We start from the raw sequence: 17,916 nt of genomic DNA on the forward strand, positions 1-17,916 counted from the left end.
GTGTACACCTAGTAATATTGGAATACTCATGGTTGCTTCTCATCTTCAGGAGTTTGCGTGAGTCTGGGATGGAGAAGACACCATCAAACCCATAGTACGAATTCACAAAGTTCTCAATGCACAAAAAGGAGATATGGTACTAAAGATATATTGATTTACACAAATGTGCGGAGGAATCGCTGTGGGAGTTGTTGGTCAGCATACTCAGGGACTTAAAGGTGCCACGAAAAAGATTTTGCACACTGAAATGTATATTGTATGTATAATGAGGAGACAAGTGAATGTCATCTTTTGTGGAACTACCACTTTTTGGGGACGCACCAATGCAATCTTAAAGGAACAGTTCTGTTAAAAATTACAATTCAGTCATCATTTACTCACCCTCATGTCATTCCAAACCTGTAGTACTTTCTTTCTTCTGTGGAGTGCAAAAGGAGACATTTTGAAGAATGTTCACTCTTCTCTCCTACATACAATGCACAAACTCTTAGAAATATAGGTTACAAAAGGTTTTTTTTCACAGCAATTCCATATATTTATTATTTTAGGTTCCCCAAAGAACATTTCACTGAACAGTTCTTAGATGAACCATTTTTTTTTTTCTTTGTGTGAACACTTTTAGACACTTTTAAATTATTAAATAACTTTTTCTGTGCAGTGTAAAGTTAAAGGTTCTTCATGGAAATATAGATGCCAATAAAGAACCTTTAATTTTAAGATTGAAGGGAGGATCTTGTCGATCCACTCTAATTGTATGGAGAAGAGCAACTTGGACATTCTGCTACCTTTTTTTTTTCTGCTGAAGAAGGAACATTATAAAGTCATGAGCAAGACTTAGTGCCAAATGAGTGCCAGCTCCTCCTCTCTGGACGTCATGGGTGGATCTTGACCTCTGTGGATCTAACAGGTGGAGGGTTATGGTTAGGTCTTCTAGCTCCAGATTACATCCAGGGAGTGGGAGTTGGAAATCCTGCTCCGCCCATTGGCTCTGCAGTGAACAGCCTCTCATCATGAGGGTGGCATTTTATTTTTATATGAGCTGTCTCTTTAACTCAAAGTGACCTAAAATGCACTTTGAGACAGCAGCCACAAGAGGGTTCGGTTTTTTCCTCATCTTAAGATGTCTGTACTTTTACTTTTCTGAGGTCTGAGGACTTTTATACTAGGTGCCATGTTATAATCTTGAATTAATGCCAGTGCTCATTTACTCAGCCAAAATACTATGGGTGCTTTTTAAAATGTTTAACAGATCTTAATGGACAAGTTATGGCATCAGTTATAGAGGCCAACTATTAAGACCAGGATTAAGTGGTCTTCACATTTTTCCCTTTGTGGGGTAGTATTCGATTCTTGAGTTGTAAGACTCATTCGATTTTTAATATATTCATTTAAACTGTACGCAAAGCTAAAATTATGTAATTCAAACATGTTTTCATGTACTGTTAACTTATGGATGTTGGTTTTTATTTTATTTAGGGTGGACTCGTGTAATTAGGACTTTGTTGAGAGTCATCTCAGTGTCAAACATGTAGCGCATTTTACCTGAATTCACCCTACTTGTGAAAGTAAAGGATATTTCTTTGTAAATATTGTACAGTTTTGTGTCTGTAATGTCGAATTTAGAATAATAAAGTGAAGTGTGGTCAACAGCTTTGAAGAATTTGATGTTTCCTCATTCAAATAGATAGGAGCTGTACTTGCATGACTGAAATCTTTGCCTGAGAGGCGTTTCAAAGATGGCCGCCGAGTGAAATGACTTTCCTTAGAGGAACTTTGGTTTTGTCAATGACCAAACAAAACAAATGTGATTATCCAAGCAAAAAAAAAACAAAAAAAAAACAGCAAACAAACACAAGTAATATTTTTTTTTGCAAACCTTTATTTCTCATAGTGATATATTTATTAGTTTATTCTTTACAATCCAGAGAAATCTACTGCGGTGCATAGTTATGATAAGGGAATATGACATGTTTTTACAAAGGTAAATTTAAAGACAAAAGCTGTACATACATATATTTCTTTAAAATGTTCTTTTTTTTTTCTGAGTACATGACATGTGTCTATAAGCGTTTAAAGTGCTCAGCCAGAGCCGGTTTTCACAAAACTATTATTCAATGCTATTCATTCGGATCTTTTTACCTTTTGTATTATTTTTACCTGTTTAACCACTTCCTTTACAACCTTAAAGAAGAGAAGTAAAATGAAAGGAACGTTCTCCTGGGTGTGCTGATGGGTGGTACAGCAGGGCATGTGTTTAAGTAGCTTTGAAAGTTGTATCCTTTAGGCTGTTTTCTTGGTTTACATATAGGAATAAAATCTCTTAAATTTGTCTAGTCTATTTAGTGCACAAATAATACTTGTGCACATCTGTAAAATATAAACTTTAAAACTCTACATATGTTCTTCTACAATGGCTAGGTTTGGATCAGCATGCTAGCATTCTACTAGTACTATTTCTTACAGTATGCAATATGCAGTTTTCAAAACGAATGTGATTCCTACCACATTTGCACATGTGTTAAAACTATTCAAAATATTTTTTTGGTAATTGAAAAATAAAAATAAAATATGAATATTATATGAAGACCTTAAAAAAGTACTAAGTAAAATCAAAATGTAAAATATTACAAATATTAATTTAACTTAACATATTAATAAATGTGGTAATAGTATATAAATAATACCATGGTATCCCACAATGCAATGCACCCAATATGACTAGTGGGATTGATTGAACATCTTTTCTGGATTTATTCCTATACATTTTTACACAAAATGTTATCTAAAAATTGAAAATGTATGTTTCATTTCCAGCTGGATGGCATTTAGTGAATTAAATGTAAGACTTAAGTCATGTGAAAACAGTGAAGCATAATGCATACTGTTTTGCATACTATTTTAAAAAAGTGTACAGTATTCAATGTATACTGTGCAGTATGCAGTAAGCAGTAAACCTATTAGCAGTGTTGGGGAAAGTTACTTTAAAAGGTAATGCATTACAATGTTGCGTTACTCCCTAGAAAAATAACTAATTGCATTGCTTAGTTACTTTTCATAGAAATGTTACGTTACGTTACTTTTGCAGCACTTTTTCTCAACTGACCTGGGCTTGCTTGTTTGTTGTTTTAATAAAAAATAAAAAAAAGGTTTTTTTTGGCTACTGTAAAGGCCCTTTCACACCAAAAGTGAAATGAATATACCTTTCAGCTGTGCTGCCATTCTGGATAACGGAAGAATAAGACGCAGGAGAAGAAAGTTCAACACTCTTACTACAGCAATATATTAAAAAAAATAAGAAACTCAAATGTGATGTTTAACTGAAGTAATTTTGGATTATTAGTATGGTTAAATTGGATCTTCAAAAGTCAGCAGCAAAGACATTGGTTAATAAAGTGAGTTTAAATTCATAAAGTTTATTTGTGTATTTTAACATTTAATTATTGCAGGTTTGTGTAATATCCAGAGTTTGTATTTTACTCAATTTTAAGGAATACTGCAACTGTTTCTGTGCAAGTAATGAGCATGTTCACATTGTAGTCTAGAACTACAAAAAGCGTCATGTTCACACAACATGGAGACTAGAGAGGTGTCAGTCAATAAATTGAAAAAAAGAAACTTGCGTTAGTTATTTGAAAAAAGTAACAAAATCTTTTGTTTTAAAATTTAAAAGTAATGCGTTACTTTACTAGTTACTTGAAAAAAGTCATCTGATAACGTAACTCGTGTTACTTGTAATGCTTTACCCCCAACACTGCTTATTTGCCATTCCAAACATAGCCAGTGTGACTGGAATCATTGAATCATTTAAAAATGTTGGAAGTCTTAAAATCCACTAGAGGGAGACAGAGTGTCTTGGAATGTGTTGGAGCACATAGCAGTCCTCACACTCTCTTGGCTTGGCAGTGAGAGCGAGACACCCAGGCAGTAAAATCCAGTTTTTGTTTTTCTTGGAAATCCATTATTTTGTAAGTTAACTTTACAAAATGGCAATCTGCTCCTGTATAGGATCAGATCGAAGAGAGCCAAACTCTCAAATGAATATAAGTACAAGAATTTTAAAAGAGTGCAAGTGGTTTTGGACAACCCACGTATGTAGAACAAATTCTCTCTGCAAAACACAGAGGAACAACTGCGCACATAAAGCACATTTTATATTCTAAATCCCATATTTTCTTTCTACCCAGATCAAGCAGCCTGCCTGAAAATGCAGCTGTAGATATTTACCTTAAAGTAGTAGCTGTAAGTATGTGACATGCATTTGAGTAAGTAAAATGTATACACTTTAGCTAGCACATAATATTTTGGCCTGTTTGGATGAGTATGCTCTTTTTATGATATAAATCAGACATTTCCCTTTAGTTTTCCCTGCCATGGTCCTTCAGATCCAGAGAGAAACGCAACCTGCATGACGTGTGCAGATTCATGGCTCATGGATGGAGTGCTGCATTGCAACACTGCAGCTATGCAGCCAGCTCAGACATTACTAACCGAACACAGATCTGAGCTGAGCCAACTATTTCAGCAGACATAAGCAAACGACCAAGAGACTGCATATTTGTGTCTATCTACACAGCTACGCACTATACCAGTGGTTCTCAACTGTCTGCCAACCAAATCAAATGGAGCCATATGGATCACATGTCTGGTTTTACTGCACAACAGCAGGGGAAATAGTTGCATCACTCGATATATAAATACAAAACAGCTACAAAATAGCCAAATAATGAAGTTAGGAAGAAGATAAAAATAATTCTGTGGTATTTTGACACATCTTTTACCTGCCACTTGGTAGAAGGTAGTCAAGATTTCTACACAGACAGGTTGTGACCTCCAAAACCATGAACAAAACTACGTTAAATGCGGCATTTAGATCTTTGCGCAGTTCATGGAAATATGAACAACTTTCAGTATTTGATTCTGAAGGCATTATTGTTTACTTTTGTACAATAAGCATTATTTCTTACGCCGCCTGATGTCCGGTGAAAAGCAAAACCAGTTGAGAACCACCATATTATACTAATCAATAAATATCTGATTTTAATAAATGCAAAATCATTATGAAAAAAGATATATACAAAGTCACAAAAAATGAGCAGAACAGGCATTGGGTTATTAACATGATTGCTTAAAATAGCTAAATAATAAAAAAGAAGCTCTAATAAAAGTTAAAGTTGCTCATTTGCATACAACAGTCCTTTCTTAAGAGCCTATACATCCATGTTTTTTTTCTTTTTTTTTCTTTCTTTTTTACAATATTGCTGGTCTACGTAATCTCCTTGTTAATGCGATCGTTTTATCCATAAATACACTGGCTGAAAATGACAAAAGGCAACAAGCTGTAAGAAGCATAACATATTTAAAAAATCAATCAAAGAGGCCATGTGAACAGCTCAACAACAGTTAGGACACTCGGCGCTAATCACATGACTGTACAGTGCATCTGACAGACAGAGCGGCACCAAACCCTTTCTCCAAATCATGGCTTATTTTGACACATTTACGGACACAATTTAAAGGGATTAAATGAAAACTGTCAATAAATACTTGGATTTAATACCGCTCTGTCAAAAGCATCCCAAACAGTTGAGATTGCCAAAGCCCCCTGATTTCTAAAAGAGAGTCAAGTGATTTGGAAGACTGCTAATATGTGCACATATAAGAGATACAGCCATTCAAAGAGACAAATAATTCCTGTTCCCCTATTCGTGATATCACCACTGCAGCTATTCAACTTCATATTCAAATATCCTGCGATAAATTCGACATCGCTCTTCGCTCTACATATACAATGCGCATTCAAAACATATATCTTTATGAATAAAGTGCCCAGAAACAACCCCTCTGAATTTGCCATAACTACAACCACTGCGTACATTCATCTTTGGGTTATGGCGGAAGACTAGTGAGGGTTTCATTGCATTTTTGCTGAACAATCGCAAAGTGACATTCATCACATGTTATGAATTTGTCAAAATATTTGTACTTAAACCAGATATGGACATGAGCGAGAATTGTGCATTTATGGGGTTTCCAATACAAAAGGAAAGAGGAAGACAAACGAAACTAGATGAAGGCAACAGCTAAATCATCCACCGTTCCACTAGCAGTTCTGTTTTGGCACTTGAATCTTAAATAACTCCTGAAACATTTGGAAAGTTGGCTTGTTTTGATAAACAGAATTCGCTTTAACATCTTACAGAACAAAAAGTATTTTCTGCAATTTTTGTGTTTTCGTAAGTTAGCTTCGAGCTAATCTGATCTATGAGAAGATTTGAGAGGTTCACGCTAATGCTAGTCACATGTAAGTAGCCATTGAGAGGCATGTGAGGTATTACAATACATTATATTTTGTCACAAAAGTTTTTCACTTGTTTATGTATAGTGTGATGATATGAAAACAGTATTCTTAGCATAGCATCTGTGAGGACTGGTGCAGGTTAGCGCACAGAGGTTGCTAGCTTGCTCGTTCAGATGTCAAAAGTCAACATTAGCAGTTAGCAACAATGGCGGTATGATGTCCTGTGGAGTCTGGATGGTATGATGTTATGAACTAGCGAGGGCGATGTATACGACAAGCACAGATTGATCAGTCATGTTTAGATCACGCAAGGAAAGACAAGAGAACACGATTCGGAGAAATGGATACATAGTACACTAGATGTACTGTATAAAACATTCACATGCATTAGGAAAAGTTATTGGTTATTTTTGTTGAAAGCAGCATCAGAAGATCATTCATTTACAGGGAGTTGGTTTCTGGGGATTGTCTTTATATTGGTGTTTATTGTCTAGGTTTTTTTGTTGTTTTTTTGTTGCTTTTTTAAAATGTGAGCATTGTATAATTTATATAGCATTTGAAGGCTCCCAGGAAGCATGTGGAGCTTGAAGCGTTTACAGGCACCTGTGTTTTATCTAAAGCAGAAAACATGAAAAAGAAATGAATAGAATAAACTGTGCTTGGCTGGATCCTGTATATACACCCCTTATCTGCATCTCTGGTAAGTATTTTTTCCCCCTTCTGACCCTTTAAAGAACGCTATTAGACATGAAAAATACTCTACGCAACCTAATTTCCACACACGAAATGTGTCAAAACACAATTTACAATGAACGGCAAGTTAGTGTTGTATTATCAGCATTGCCACAAGGGGTGCTATTGCGTAGAGTGTGTTTCTGGCCTTCAAGTGTACTCGCATCCTGCTCTTTATGACTCATTATCACTTGTAAAATTGGTCGGAGAGGTTAATAATCAGAATTGGTTAGCTGCTTGAATTGGTGGTAAACATATTCCAATGTCAAGAGGCACCCATGGTTTTATGCGTAAATTGTTTCGTATTTTTCCATAAAGGTGTTTGTTTTGTTACTGACTTGTCAGCTTGTGTGTGATTCCACCTCAGGATCGTTTGGAATGCAGTGTGAAGAAGATGTATAAAGTAGCACGAGAAAAGTTTATCTGAAACATTTCGTTATGTGGTTCTTGTGCCGTCGAGCATTGGAAGGATATGGCAGTTTGTGAAGAAGGCAGTGTGAGTGTGCTGTGTCTCACAGACAAGATAGAGCAGAATGCAAGCACACCAAAGCGTCACCCATCATCTGCTTTCTGTTAGTAGTTCAATAATGCTTTTCTGGCCAGCAAAGGGTACGTGATCCAGCCTACAGCACTTCATATTTTTCCTCAAGCACAGTCTAAAATATATGGTGACATATTTATATAGCATTTTTCTCATGAGATAAAGAGAATAAAACTGTCCATTGTTATGACTTTCTTTCAATCTGTTATAGTTATGCATGTATACATATGCTCACATATGTACACATACATGCTGTTTTCATGCCTTTGGTGTTGGTTTGCTGTCTGCTTTGGTTCCCGGGAGGCCATTTTCTGTATTGTCATTCCCTGAAGAGCTCACAAGGCACTCTTTACTATAGGAAAGAGGAAAAAAAAAAGACATAGACATTGTAGGACATTGTAACTTTGCCTTGACATAAACATGTCAATTTATCTGATACTTAAGGTGTGGTCACATTTACTGGTGTTCTGAGAATTTTCAGTAGTCATGTATTGCAGGAATACATGAGATTGGGAATTCTGCGTAAGGACAAACGATTTACCCATGTACATTTCACAACTGATTCAAGCTGATCACATGGATTCACCAGGCTGACCAACCCGAAAGTTCAGTTCTGTGTGAGCTGTGCTTCACTGCTCTACTGACAACAGACAATGGGCCATCTATTGCCCATGACCTTTTTGATAATGTGACCGCACCCTATCCCTTATGACATAATTGCATGTTTTTATGTTGTATATTTTTAAACTACATCATAAAGTTTTCTTTTCAAGAATTTTACTCTTTTAATGATAATGTGTTCTTAAGAATGATTTGGGATTGTAATGAATTTTAATTCAGACAGAGGATATAGAGAAATGTTGTCCTGTGAGGGATGACCTCTATCACCATTACCCAGAATGCCTTGTTACTGACATTTACTCAAAATGACAGAATTATATTTTTTGACATTTGCTCTGGTCTCACAGGGAGTTTTATAACAGTCACCATGTCAAAGTCACCAGAAGAGCACTGGACCCTAGAGAGTCGCTTCTGTTAGTGTGCAGCACACATGCCACCATTTACAGAGAACAGAAGGGAAGATGACTCTGCATATTTTTTCGTGATGTTGCAAACCACTGCCCAATGTCTGTCTGTCTGTCTGTCTGTCTGTCTGTCTGTCTGTCTGTCTGTCTGTCTGTCTGTCTGTCTGTCTGTCTGTCTGTCTGTCTGTCTGTCTGTCTGTCTGTCTGTCTATCTATCTATCTATCTATCTATCTATCTATCTATCTATCTATCTATCTATCTATCTATCTATCTATCTATCTATCTATCTATCTATCTATCTATCTATCTATCTTTCTTTCTTTCCTGTAGCTCAGTGGTAAGAGCATTGCGTTAACAACGCAAGGTTGTGGGTTCGATCCCAGGGGATTGCACATACCTATGTATAAATGTATAGGATAATGCAATGTAAGTCGCTTTGGATAAAAGTGTCTGCCAAATGCATAAATGTAAATGCAAATCTATCTATCTATCTATCTAATACTGTATTAGAATCTTACATTGTTTGAAAATATTGATTTATAAAGAAAGCAGATAATTATGTTCCTAATTGTGAATATTTATTTATTTTTGGCTAGTCCACTGGTAGTGTACATAAGAATTTACTTCAAATCTACTTAACTCTTTCCAAGCCACTGATGACATTTTCTGGCAATCCATGTTTTCACTGTTATATTGTAGGGGGCGCTATTACACATGCTCTGAAAGTACAGAATCTCCAGATCAAAACACAGGTGAAGAAGAAGCAGAAACAAGCAATAGAAGCATTGCTGACGTGCATGTAATCTAACGTGATCATCAGACATTAAACGGCATATAAATCAAACCTACCCAACGTTACAGAATGAAATGTCGAACCCAGGAAGAGGTAAAGGACTATGGGCAAGCTATGGGGTGTTGATGGAAGTGATACTCATTCTATGTTTTGATCATCGTTCTGAATCGCATCCAGGCGTAGTCTTTGACAAAAATGCGATTTCCTCAGCTTTTTGCTCAAAATGTTGCTTTTTTTAAAATGAAACTTTCCCACATTCAAGTGTTGATAAAAAAGAATGCATGATGCTAGAATGAAATCATGCATTCTTAAGCAGAGGCTTATATATTCTAGAGCAGAGGCACTTTTCTTTCTTTTGATAAATTGCATGTTCAGATATTCATACAACAAAATATTCTGGGGGCCATGAAAGATTTGTGAAAACAATAAAAAAAATGCTGGTGTGGCTGGCAACTTAAAAAAAAAAATGCTGGTGGGGAACGAGTTAAAAGTTTATTTAAGTATAAAAATGAATACCTAAATAGGAACATAGTAGTATACTTAAAGTGAAAAAATAACATAAATACAAATACTAAACAATAAGTATGATGTTAAGTTCCCTTAAAGAAGACTAATTGCAGAATAGAGCTACTAAACAACTAGTTTACTGAGAGAGTATACTTCAAAGTGTACTTTCATAAACTAAAAAAGTATTTAACTAGTAAACTGTCAGTATATAAGTTTGCCTGTAGTATAGTTGCAGTACAAATGAAAAATGTATTTGTAAAATAGTTGTGTACTAAGTTTACTCTTAAAGTATACTAATAAGTACACTTTTATACACTCAAAAGTGGGCCAATTTAGTCCCGAGTAGTAATGAAATAGTACACTTACAAGTATACTACTTGTACATTGATATTAGAATACTTACTACATACTTACTACTACTTGCTACAAAAATATACTTGAACTTTACTTGAGTATACTTAAAATGAACTTGAAGTACACTTGTTTTTTTGTAAGGGATGTATCTTAACACACAACCAAGGGCAGGCTAAAATTCATTGATTAGGTTATAATCTAGTCATAAAAAGTAAGGGAACATTCATTACTGTATAGATTTTGACTCAGGATAAAACTGACTTACTTCTTCTCCTGGACCTGGCTTAGAACGGCGAGGACTACAGCTTTCACCACCATTATGAGAATGATCAGGCCTATGACCCCTCCGAGCACGGACACAATGATTACGGTCAATGTGTTGTCCACCTCTTTCACTGCAAAGACAAACACGTGTCGAGATGCTTTGAGTGCTATAACACATCGTGAAAAAACACACTGTTTAAAATTCATATAATTACCCTAGTGAAAAATAAAATTATTAAGCACTTTAGTTATCCAGAAATAGTGCTGAAGTCCAACAAAAAATATGAGGTATGAACTGAAACATCTAGTTTGTTTCTGCTAACAGATGCTGTAAGGGCAGAACTTCCAAACACAACTTTTGCCTACAGCGAAAATGTAACTATGAGTAAATAAAATAAAATAATTTAATTTAGTTAAATATTTAAGAACTACTTTTTGTTTAATCCTCTTTTGACCTGTTATGATTAAATGTACAATACAATGAACTGTATTTGAGTTCTACCTGTTGAGTATAAAAATAATATAGCCTGGATAAAGGTTTACAGGAAATGTGTTTAGAGTTGCAAAAAAATAATCATGAAGAAAGTTTTATAATTATGACCTTTACCTTTTCAATAATTTACCCACACTTTGAATATCAGGTAGGCTATAAAGTCAAATTTATTTCTATAGCACTTTTCACAATTTTGCATGGTTGCAAAGCAGCTTTACTTACATATAGAAAGTAGTTGCCGAAGTTAATATATGTAATTATGACACAAAAAACCCCCAAAACACATAGTCAGTTTGAAATGGTGAAAGAAATTCACGTACCTGATCGGAAGTTATTACTTTAATGTATTCCTAATACACTCCAAAGCACATATACTGTAATACACTTTTCCCATTAATGGTGCTTTAATGGCCCGTTGCACTTTGAAATGTGCATTTCTGCAGATTATATTTAATGTTGTGTTTGCTGGCTTTATTTCTTCAACAGCCTCCAGTTTAACACACTTTCTTGTTCTATACAGTTTCGCGTTTATTTTCACGCACTGCTCACTGCGCCTAAATTGAGACTTTTCTCGCCGATTTGTGATATAATTTGTGCTGTCATTGATAGAAAAATCTGTTTGCTTATAGTAGTATAGAAAGAACATAAATTAACCGCAGTTTTGCCTGCATATATGCGTGGAGGCGCAACTGATAAAATGAGTGAGCTTGTGTGGCAGCGAGGTTCCGGGTTCGAATCCAGTCTGTTGTCAGAGGATGAGGATGAGGATAAGGAACTGAAGACAGGATCAAAATATCAAAATAGTATAATAAAACAAAACAGGTGTAACAGTATGTAGCAAAACACACGCATGCACAAACAATGACCAACACTTTAGACTGAAAACAGAGGAACTAAACACACAGATAACAAACTAAATGATGAGCAGCTGCGGTGGAGGATTCGTGTCCATGGTGACGGATGAGTGGCGGGAAAATAGAACAAAGGAAACGTGAGACTGAAGGCAAACAAACTAAAAGTCCATGAAGGTGACACTAACTGAACATAAACGTGACATCCGTAGTGGTTCCTACATCAATGTACATACTGTTCCCATTGTCTCACTGATGTTCACCGGATAAGGAAGTTACTGGTAGGCCTATAGGCTACTGGATGTGTCTGTAAAATGTCAGTAAAAGGCAAAATCTTAAGCTGTGCCATTATTTATAAAGGTATTGCATTTGAAGCACACAGTAATGATGCCAATAGCACACTTCAAGTTTACTCTTGCAGTGTACTGTAATTGAATTGCAATTGTAATGTCACCAAAATAGAGTGAATCCTGCATTTCAAAATATAAGTACAAGTTGAACTTCACCATTACTTTTGGACAACTAAAATGCATTTAGTATAAAATAAGTTGTTCCAATTTAACTTTAAGTATACAAATTTTATAAACTGTGCTTAAGTATATACTTTTTTTTCACTAGGGTAAGATCTTTTGCAAAACTGAGAATGGAAACTTACATTCGTCCACCACATAAAGAGTGAAAATGGCACTATGGTTGCGTTCCTTCTCCTTAGGGTTGCGGGCGAAGCAGATGTACTCTCCCTGGTCCTCGAAGGTGACGTTATGCAGTAAGATGGAGATGTTATTTTTCTTGCTGGAGCCGACAAACTCCACCCGCTCATGATAGATTTTTACATTAGGTTCTACTCCTTCTGCTGGGATAGTGGCCTCACAAAGCTGAGGGAACAGATCACGGGAAATAAATAAATGTCACCGCATTATAAACAAAACATCAAACTGAGTGCCATGTATTTATTTTTGCTTGAATTCACTTTTCAAGATAATTAATTTCTTAAAATATACACTGTTTAAATGGGTCATGAATTGAAGAATCAAACTTTCCTTGAGCTTTTGACATATAAGAGGTCATCATACTATAAGAATATGTAGTTTCAGAACTGAAACTTCCTTGTTTGTCTCAAAAACAGCTTTTATTGAAACCAAGCTGAGAAAACGACTCGTTTTTGGAATGTGGCGATTTATGACGTCATAGATATTTGAAAGGACGCCTCTGCAGAAGAAGATCAACGCCTACTTCGTCATCGCAACTTTGGCCCCACCCACTGGCGTGTTAGTGATATGATGAGGACAGAAGAGCGATACAGGATCACTGGACTAAAAATAACATTACCTTCCAAAGGATCCTTATGCTAGGACTGTGGTTATTTATTTTCAAAAATGTGAATGTCTCAGTTGAGCAATATTTATTTGAATTCTGTACATTTCACTGTGTATCCTTTGGTAAATCAGTTGCAATTTCGGTGCATGCTTTGCAAACAGACTTTTACGATATGGACTCAACAGTAATGCCACAACATGTAAGTAAACCATGTTCATTCTAATACCTGATCTGTGACCAGTGATTTCTGATAAGTAATGATTAATGATTAATGTAATGATTAAAGTTAGATGTTCTTTGTCTCAAAATCGTTTATTGCTAGCCTGGCAAGCCAGACCTACATCAAGATGTTAGGTCTGGCAACTCACCATAGACACGGCTCAATCCGAGGGACGGGATAAACGGCTGTCTTTCAAATTTCCTCGGCACGCAATAGGACAGCGCTTCAACCAACCAGAGCGTTTTCCCAACAGCGGAGCTAACGTTAGTCGATAGATTCAACTTTTGAATCTGGCCGGCAAAACTACGAACACATCTTCCTTTTTTAAGAATGACTTAAATGCCATTCTTTGCTCTTTTCTCAAAGAAAAACTTAACTCCAAGTCCTCCAGAGTCGCGGCCAAAGCCGATTCGAAAGACTATTCTCCAGCAGCAGCAGCAGCAGCAGCTGCCATTCTTTGTTTTCAAGTAGCAGGGAACCGTCGCAACTCTGTCGTCATTATGTTAAGCCCGCCCCGCCTACTCTAAACACGATGTGATTGGCCTGACCCAATTCAGGTTTTACAGCTCCGAAAGTCAACGGAGAGTAGCTCTACAATAGCTATTTATCATTGCTTTGGCACAAAATGCATTCAGTGACTACTTCTTTCAAATGACACAAATTTTCACAAAACCACTGCCAAAACTATATGTACAGGCTAATTTGCATGATTATATGCTCTTAACAAAACTTTTAAACTAACTTTCAAAACCTAGCATAATACAAAACTGTACAAGACAGTAATTTGCAATATTTCTACACTAAAACCATATTGAAATAAATTCAAAAAAGTAAAAAAAAAAATGAAATACTAAACACAATTAGACGTGGCTGAACACCTATACATGTTTAGTCTTTCAATGTCATTACCATCTATACAAAAGAGAATAAAAATCAAGAATAATTTTGTAATGTAATGTAAACATGGACCATGTAACAACACTGCAGTGAATTCTAAAGAGTCAAAAGGTGTAATTTTTGTTTTGTAAATAAATATTATGAAATAAATACTGTGTAATGGTAGATGTTGTTAGTGTTGTTTTATGAGTGACAACTTGCTATAGTATTAGGGAAGAATGAGTTGATTTTATATCACATTTCTTATGTGAAATTAACTGCTGTGCCAAGATGAAAGTTCGATAATAAAACTGTGTGAAGCATTAATGTGAAATGGGTAGAGCATGAGCTGCATGAAATCAGTGTGATTGAGAGACGGCTGAATGTCTCACCTTAACCATTGTCCCATTGTCCTTATACTGCCAGTTGAAGTAAAGGTTTTTAATGCCTATGCAGCTGGCGTAGGTGCAGGGTAAGAGCACTGAACTTCCATTCATCACTTCTATGAAATTGACCTTCCCTGTATTCACCTCCAAAGCCTGAGCGTACCACACTCCTGAGAAACATGGAGGAGAGATGAACATCGATTATCAAGACTTATCATCCTAACACAAACATTTGCCAGTGATTGCGAGACACAAGTATGGTTCCCCACAAAGATGCAGTGGTTGCACTTTATTTTACAGTATGTGCACTTACGTGTACACACAGTGTACTTACCTAAGAAAGTACTGGTTAACTGCATGGGTTATGGTTAGGTTTAGGGGTAGGTTCAGGGTTAGTACCTAGTTATTACCCAGTAATTGTAATTACTATAATAAGTACATAGTATGTCCATGGGGAACAATTTCTGAAATCCTTGTCCTGAAATGGTTTGGTCCCCATAAGGAAAACAACTTACTTATGAGTAAGGCCTTAATCCACAGAGTTTTCAGTCTGTCAGCAGATTAAGCAGAATATTTTTTTTTAAAAGCTGGGTTGTTTCAACCCATGTTTGGGGCAAATATGGACAAACCCAACCGTTGGTTTACATTTTTTAATTCAATTTTTAAACCCAACAGTTGGGTTTGTCCACATTTGACCCAAACATAAATTGAAACAACCCAGCTTTTAAAAAAAATATTCTGCTTAATCTGCTGACAGACTGAAAACTCACAATCAGGGTTAATAATCAGTTCATAAATGTTGCATTCTCAATGAGAAAAAGAGCCATTCAGTATGACATGCAGTTGTTTTCTAACCCAGCTCTGGTATTCGTAGCATGTGTCGTAGCTGAGAGCCATTGCTGGAAGGACTATTTTTAAATGCTTCCATCTCAGTGTTTAATTTCACAAGCATAGATAACTCTGAATCGAAGCATGTAGCTAGGTTGTCGTTTTTATACAGTAAGCACAAAAATACACAGCACACACTGTTTTGGGGTGGATTAAGGCCTACACATTTTTCCATTAGATAGAACTATATCATATCAATACTTTTTTTTGTACTGTATAAGTGTAGTAGACTTTGTGGTTGTTCTGTGGTGCAACATGTTATAATTTATCTTAAACATTTCCCAATTATAAAGTGAAAGTTAAAGTGACATGTGAAGGCCAGGTATGGTAACCCATACTTGGAATTTGTCTTCTGCATTTAACCCATCTAAGTTCGAGCACACACATCAGGAGCAATGAGTAGTGAACACACACTGTAAACCATGGACACACACACATGGAGCTGTAGGCAATGGTTCCTGGGGAGAGCTCAGGGCAAGGGTACCTTGGTTATTTCCTGCCGGTATTGAGGATCGAACCCGGGACCTTCGGGTTACCAGTCAATACATCATCAATCCTTCTACAAATTTTTTTTTTTTTTTTGTCTTACCCTGATTAACTATGGTAAGCCTATTATAAGTGTTTATATTTTAGACCTGGAGTGAAGATTTTGGCTGGAAATTGTGCACATACGTCAATCGTCCGTGATTGTCTCGTCATATCCGCAAATAGGGAAAAGTTGCTCCGGCTACTTTGACGCGTGCATGGTGTGAGTGGCAGAGGTTAGTTGTCACAACGAGTGAGAAAGGTTGACATGGTTTAAACAAACGCTGAACATAGAAGATTCTGCTGACAAAAAGAGAACACGACAGAGCTCGTAATAAAACAAGAATCAACATTGGCTTGGCGAGAACTGAGGGATTTGAAAAGGTTCTAAAAGTGATGCAGAGATGGCATTTTTATTATTCAACAGGTAAGTAAGGTATTTTATTGAACAGATAAATTGCCATACATGTAGCTCTAACAGAGTCAATTGTAAAGTATTATATATTGTGAAGGGTAATTTCATTATGGTTGTTGTAGCACTGTGCTGGAATCAATTTTTAAACAGTACAGTGTCTATGGGTAAAACTACAGTAACGTCTTCAGCTCAGCTTGAGATACTAAACTGAACCTAAACATCTAAACTGGTTATTTATCTTAAAGATAGGGTAGGCAATGTTTTTCACAAACACGTTTTGTTATACTGTTTGAAACTCTCTTCACATCCTGATAGCAATAAATTATAGAAGTGGTCTAAATATTCAAATATGTCTTCTGTGGAAGTCTCAGGACCAAAAAATGTTCGTCCAATCATTGCATTTGGTCCGAATGCAATAATAGGATGTCCTACCTGCCTGACAACATATGTATTTGCATACCTCCTGAACCAAAACAACAAGCTAATGCTGCGTTCACAATATGTAGTAATTACCATAATTACGAGATGACAACCCGTGACGTCCAACCTGGAGCTGTTCTCTCCTCGGAATTACGCGTTTCCATGGCAACACTATCAACGCAGAAATTAATCTGCAGCATGAGATATTAAGTAATTTAACACCGTCTCTCGTGACGCTTTGCAGACTCTGCTCTGGCGTTCATGTGTTTTGGAGGGAGGGTGGGATCTTATGCTTTTAAAGCTAGCCTGCTATTGTTAGCCTCTCCAAAATAACCTACCCAAGCTTTAATCTTAGTAGTGAATGTTTTATTAGAGATAGGATAACCCAGCCCGTTCTCATCCTAGGGCGTCATATATTGACGCTTTTGACATTTCGTCTACATCGAACGCACATGGCACCCTTTAGCGTCAATATGAGACGCAGATAGAAATGGGCCAGAAGGCGCCTCCTAGCGGTCTAACCCTATCCCTACACTACAACTAAACCTACCCATAACCGAACAAAGCTCTGTGCGTCTCATATTGACGCTAAAGGGTGCCATGTGCGGTCGATGTAGACGAAATGTCAAAAGCGTCAGTATTATGACGCCCAAGGATGAGAATGCGTTGGATAACCATATTCATCTGCACAGTCACCCAAATCCAGAGCACAACCAAAACTATTTTCTCCCGCAAAATGCATGCAGTTCTGTTTTTTAACCACTAGAGGGTCAAAAGTTACAATGTGTAGCCTACCTTTAAATTACAGTTTTTCTCGATTGGTTTGGCTCATTTCTTGAAACCGAGATGACATTCTCAAAATAACATGGACAAATCTCCAAACCACCTTGCAATTGTTCACAACAGAATGTCATTTTACATTGGTTTTATCAAATTGCAAATGCTTTAGTACATGTCTCAAGTGACTCTGTGCTTTTTTTCAAATGATTATGTACAAGTAGCTACAGTTA

General features: G+C 36.4%; 2 protein-coding genes across 5 annotated transcripts in view; one reads left to right on the forward strand and one right to left on the reverse strand.

The window, feature by feature from the left end:
- The window catches only part of tmprss4a (transmembrane serine protease 4a), a 23,601-nt gene extending 21,952 nt beyond the window's left edge, over positions 1-1,649 (forward strand). For all 3 annotated transcript variants that reach the window (XM_082181211.1, XM_082181212.1, XM_082181210.1), the window contains exon 13: positions 50-1,649. In XM_082181211.1, the coding sequence (XP_082037337.1) occupies positions 50-61 (12 nt within the window). In that variant the 3' untranslated portion in view covers positions 62-1,649. The remainder of the gene's footprint in view (positions 1-49) is intronic.
- Positions 1,131-17,916, reverse strand: part of scn4ba (sodium channel, voltage-gated, type IV, beta a) — a 34,027-nt gene continuing 17,241 nt past the window's right edge. Inside the window, exons 2-6 of one of the 2 annotated variants that reach the window (XM_082181250.1) lie at positions 14,665-14,828; positions 12,515-12,734; positions 10,517-10,646; positions 9,238-9,316; positions 1,131-7,923 (exon numbers count right to left, since the gene is read on the reverse strand). In XM_082181250.1, coding sequence (XP_082037376.1) covers positions 9,286-9,316; positions 10,517-10,646; positions 12,515-12,734; positions 14,665-14,828 — 545 coding nt within the window. In that variant the 3' untranslated portion in view covers positions 1,131-7,923; positions 9,238-9,285. The remainder of the gene's footprint in view (positions 7,924-9,237; positions 9,317-10,516; positions 10,647-12,514; positions 12,735-14,664; positions 14,829-17,916) is intronic. The other variant, XM_082181249.1, reaches the window with a different exon arrangement.

This window comes from Leuciscus leuciscus (genome assembly GCF_965113295.1).
Source record: "Leuciscus leuciscus genome assembly, chromosome: 9".
NCBI classification, from domain to species: domain Eukaryota; kingdom Metazoa; phylum Chordata; class Actinopteri; order Cypriniformes; family Leuciscidae; genus Leuciscus; species Leuciscus leuciscus.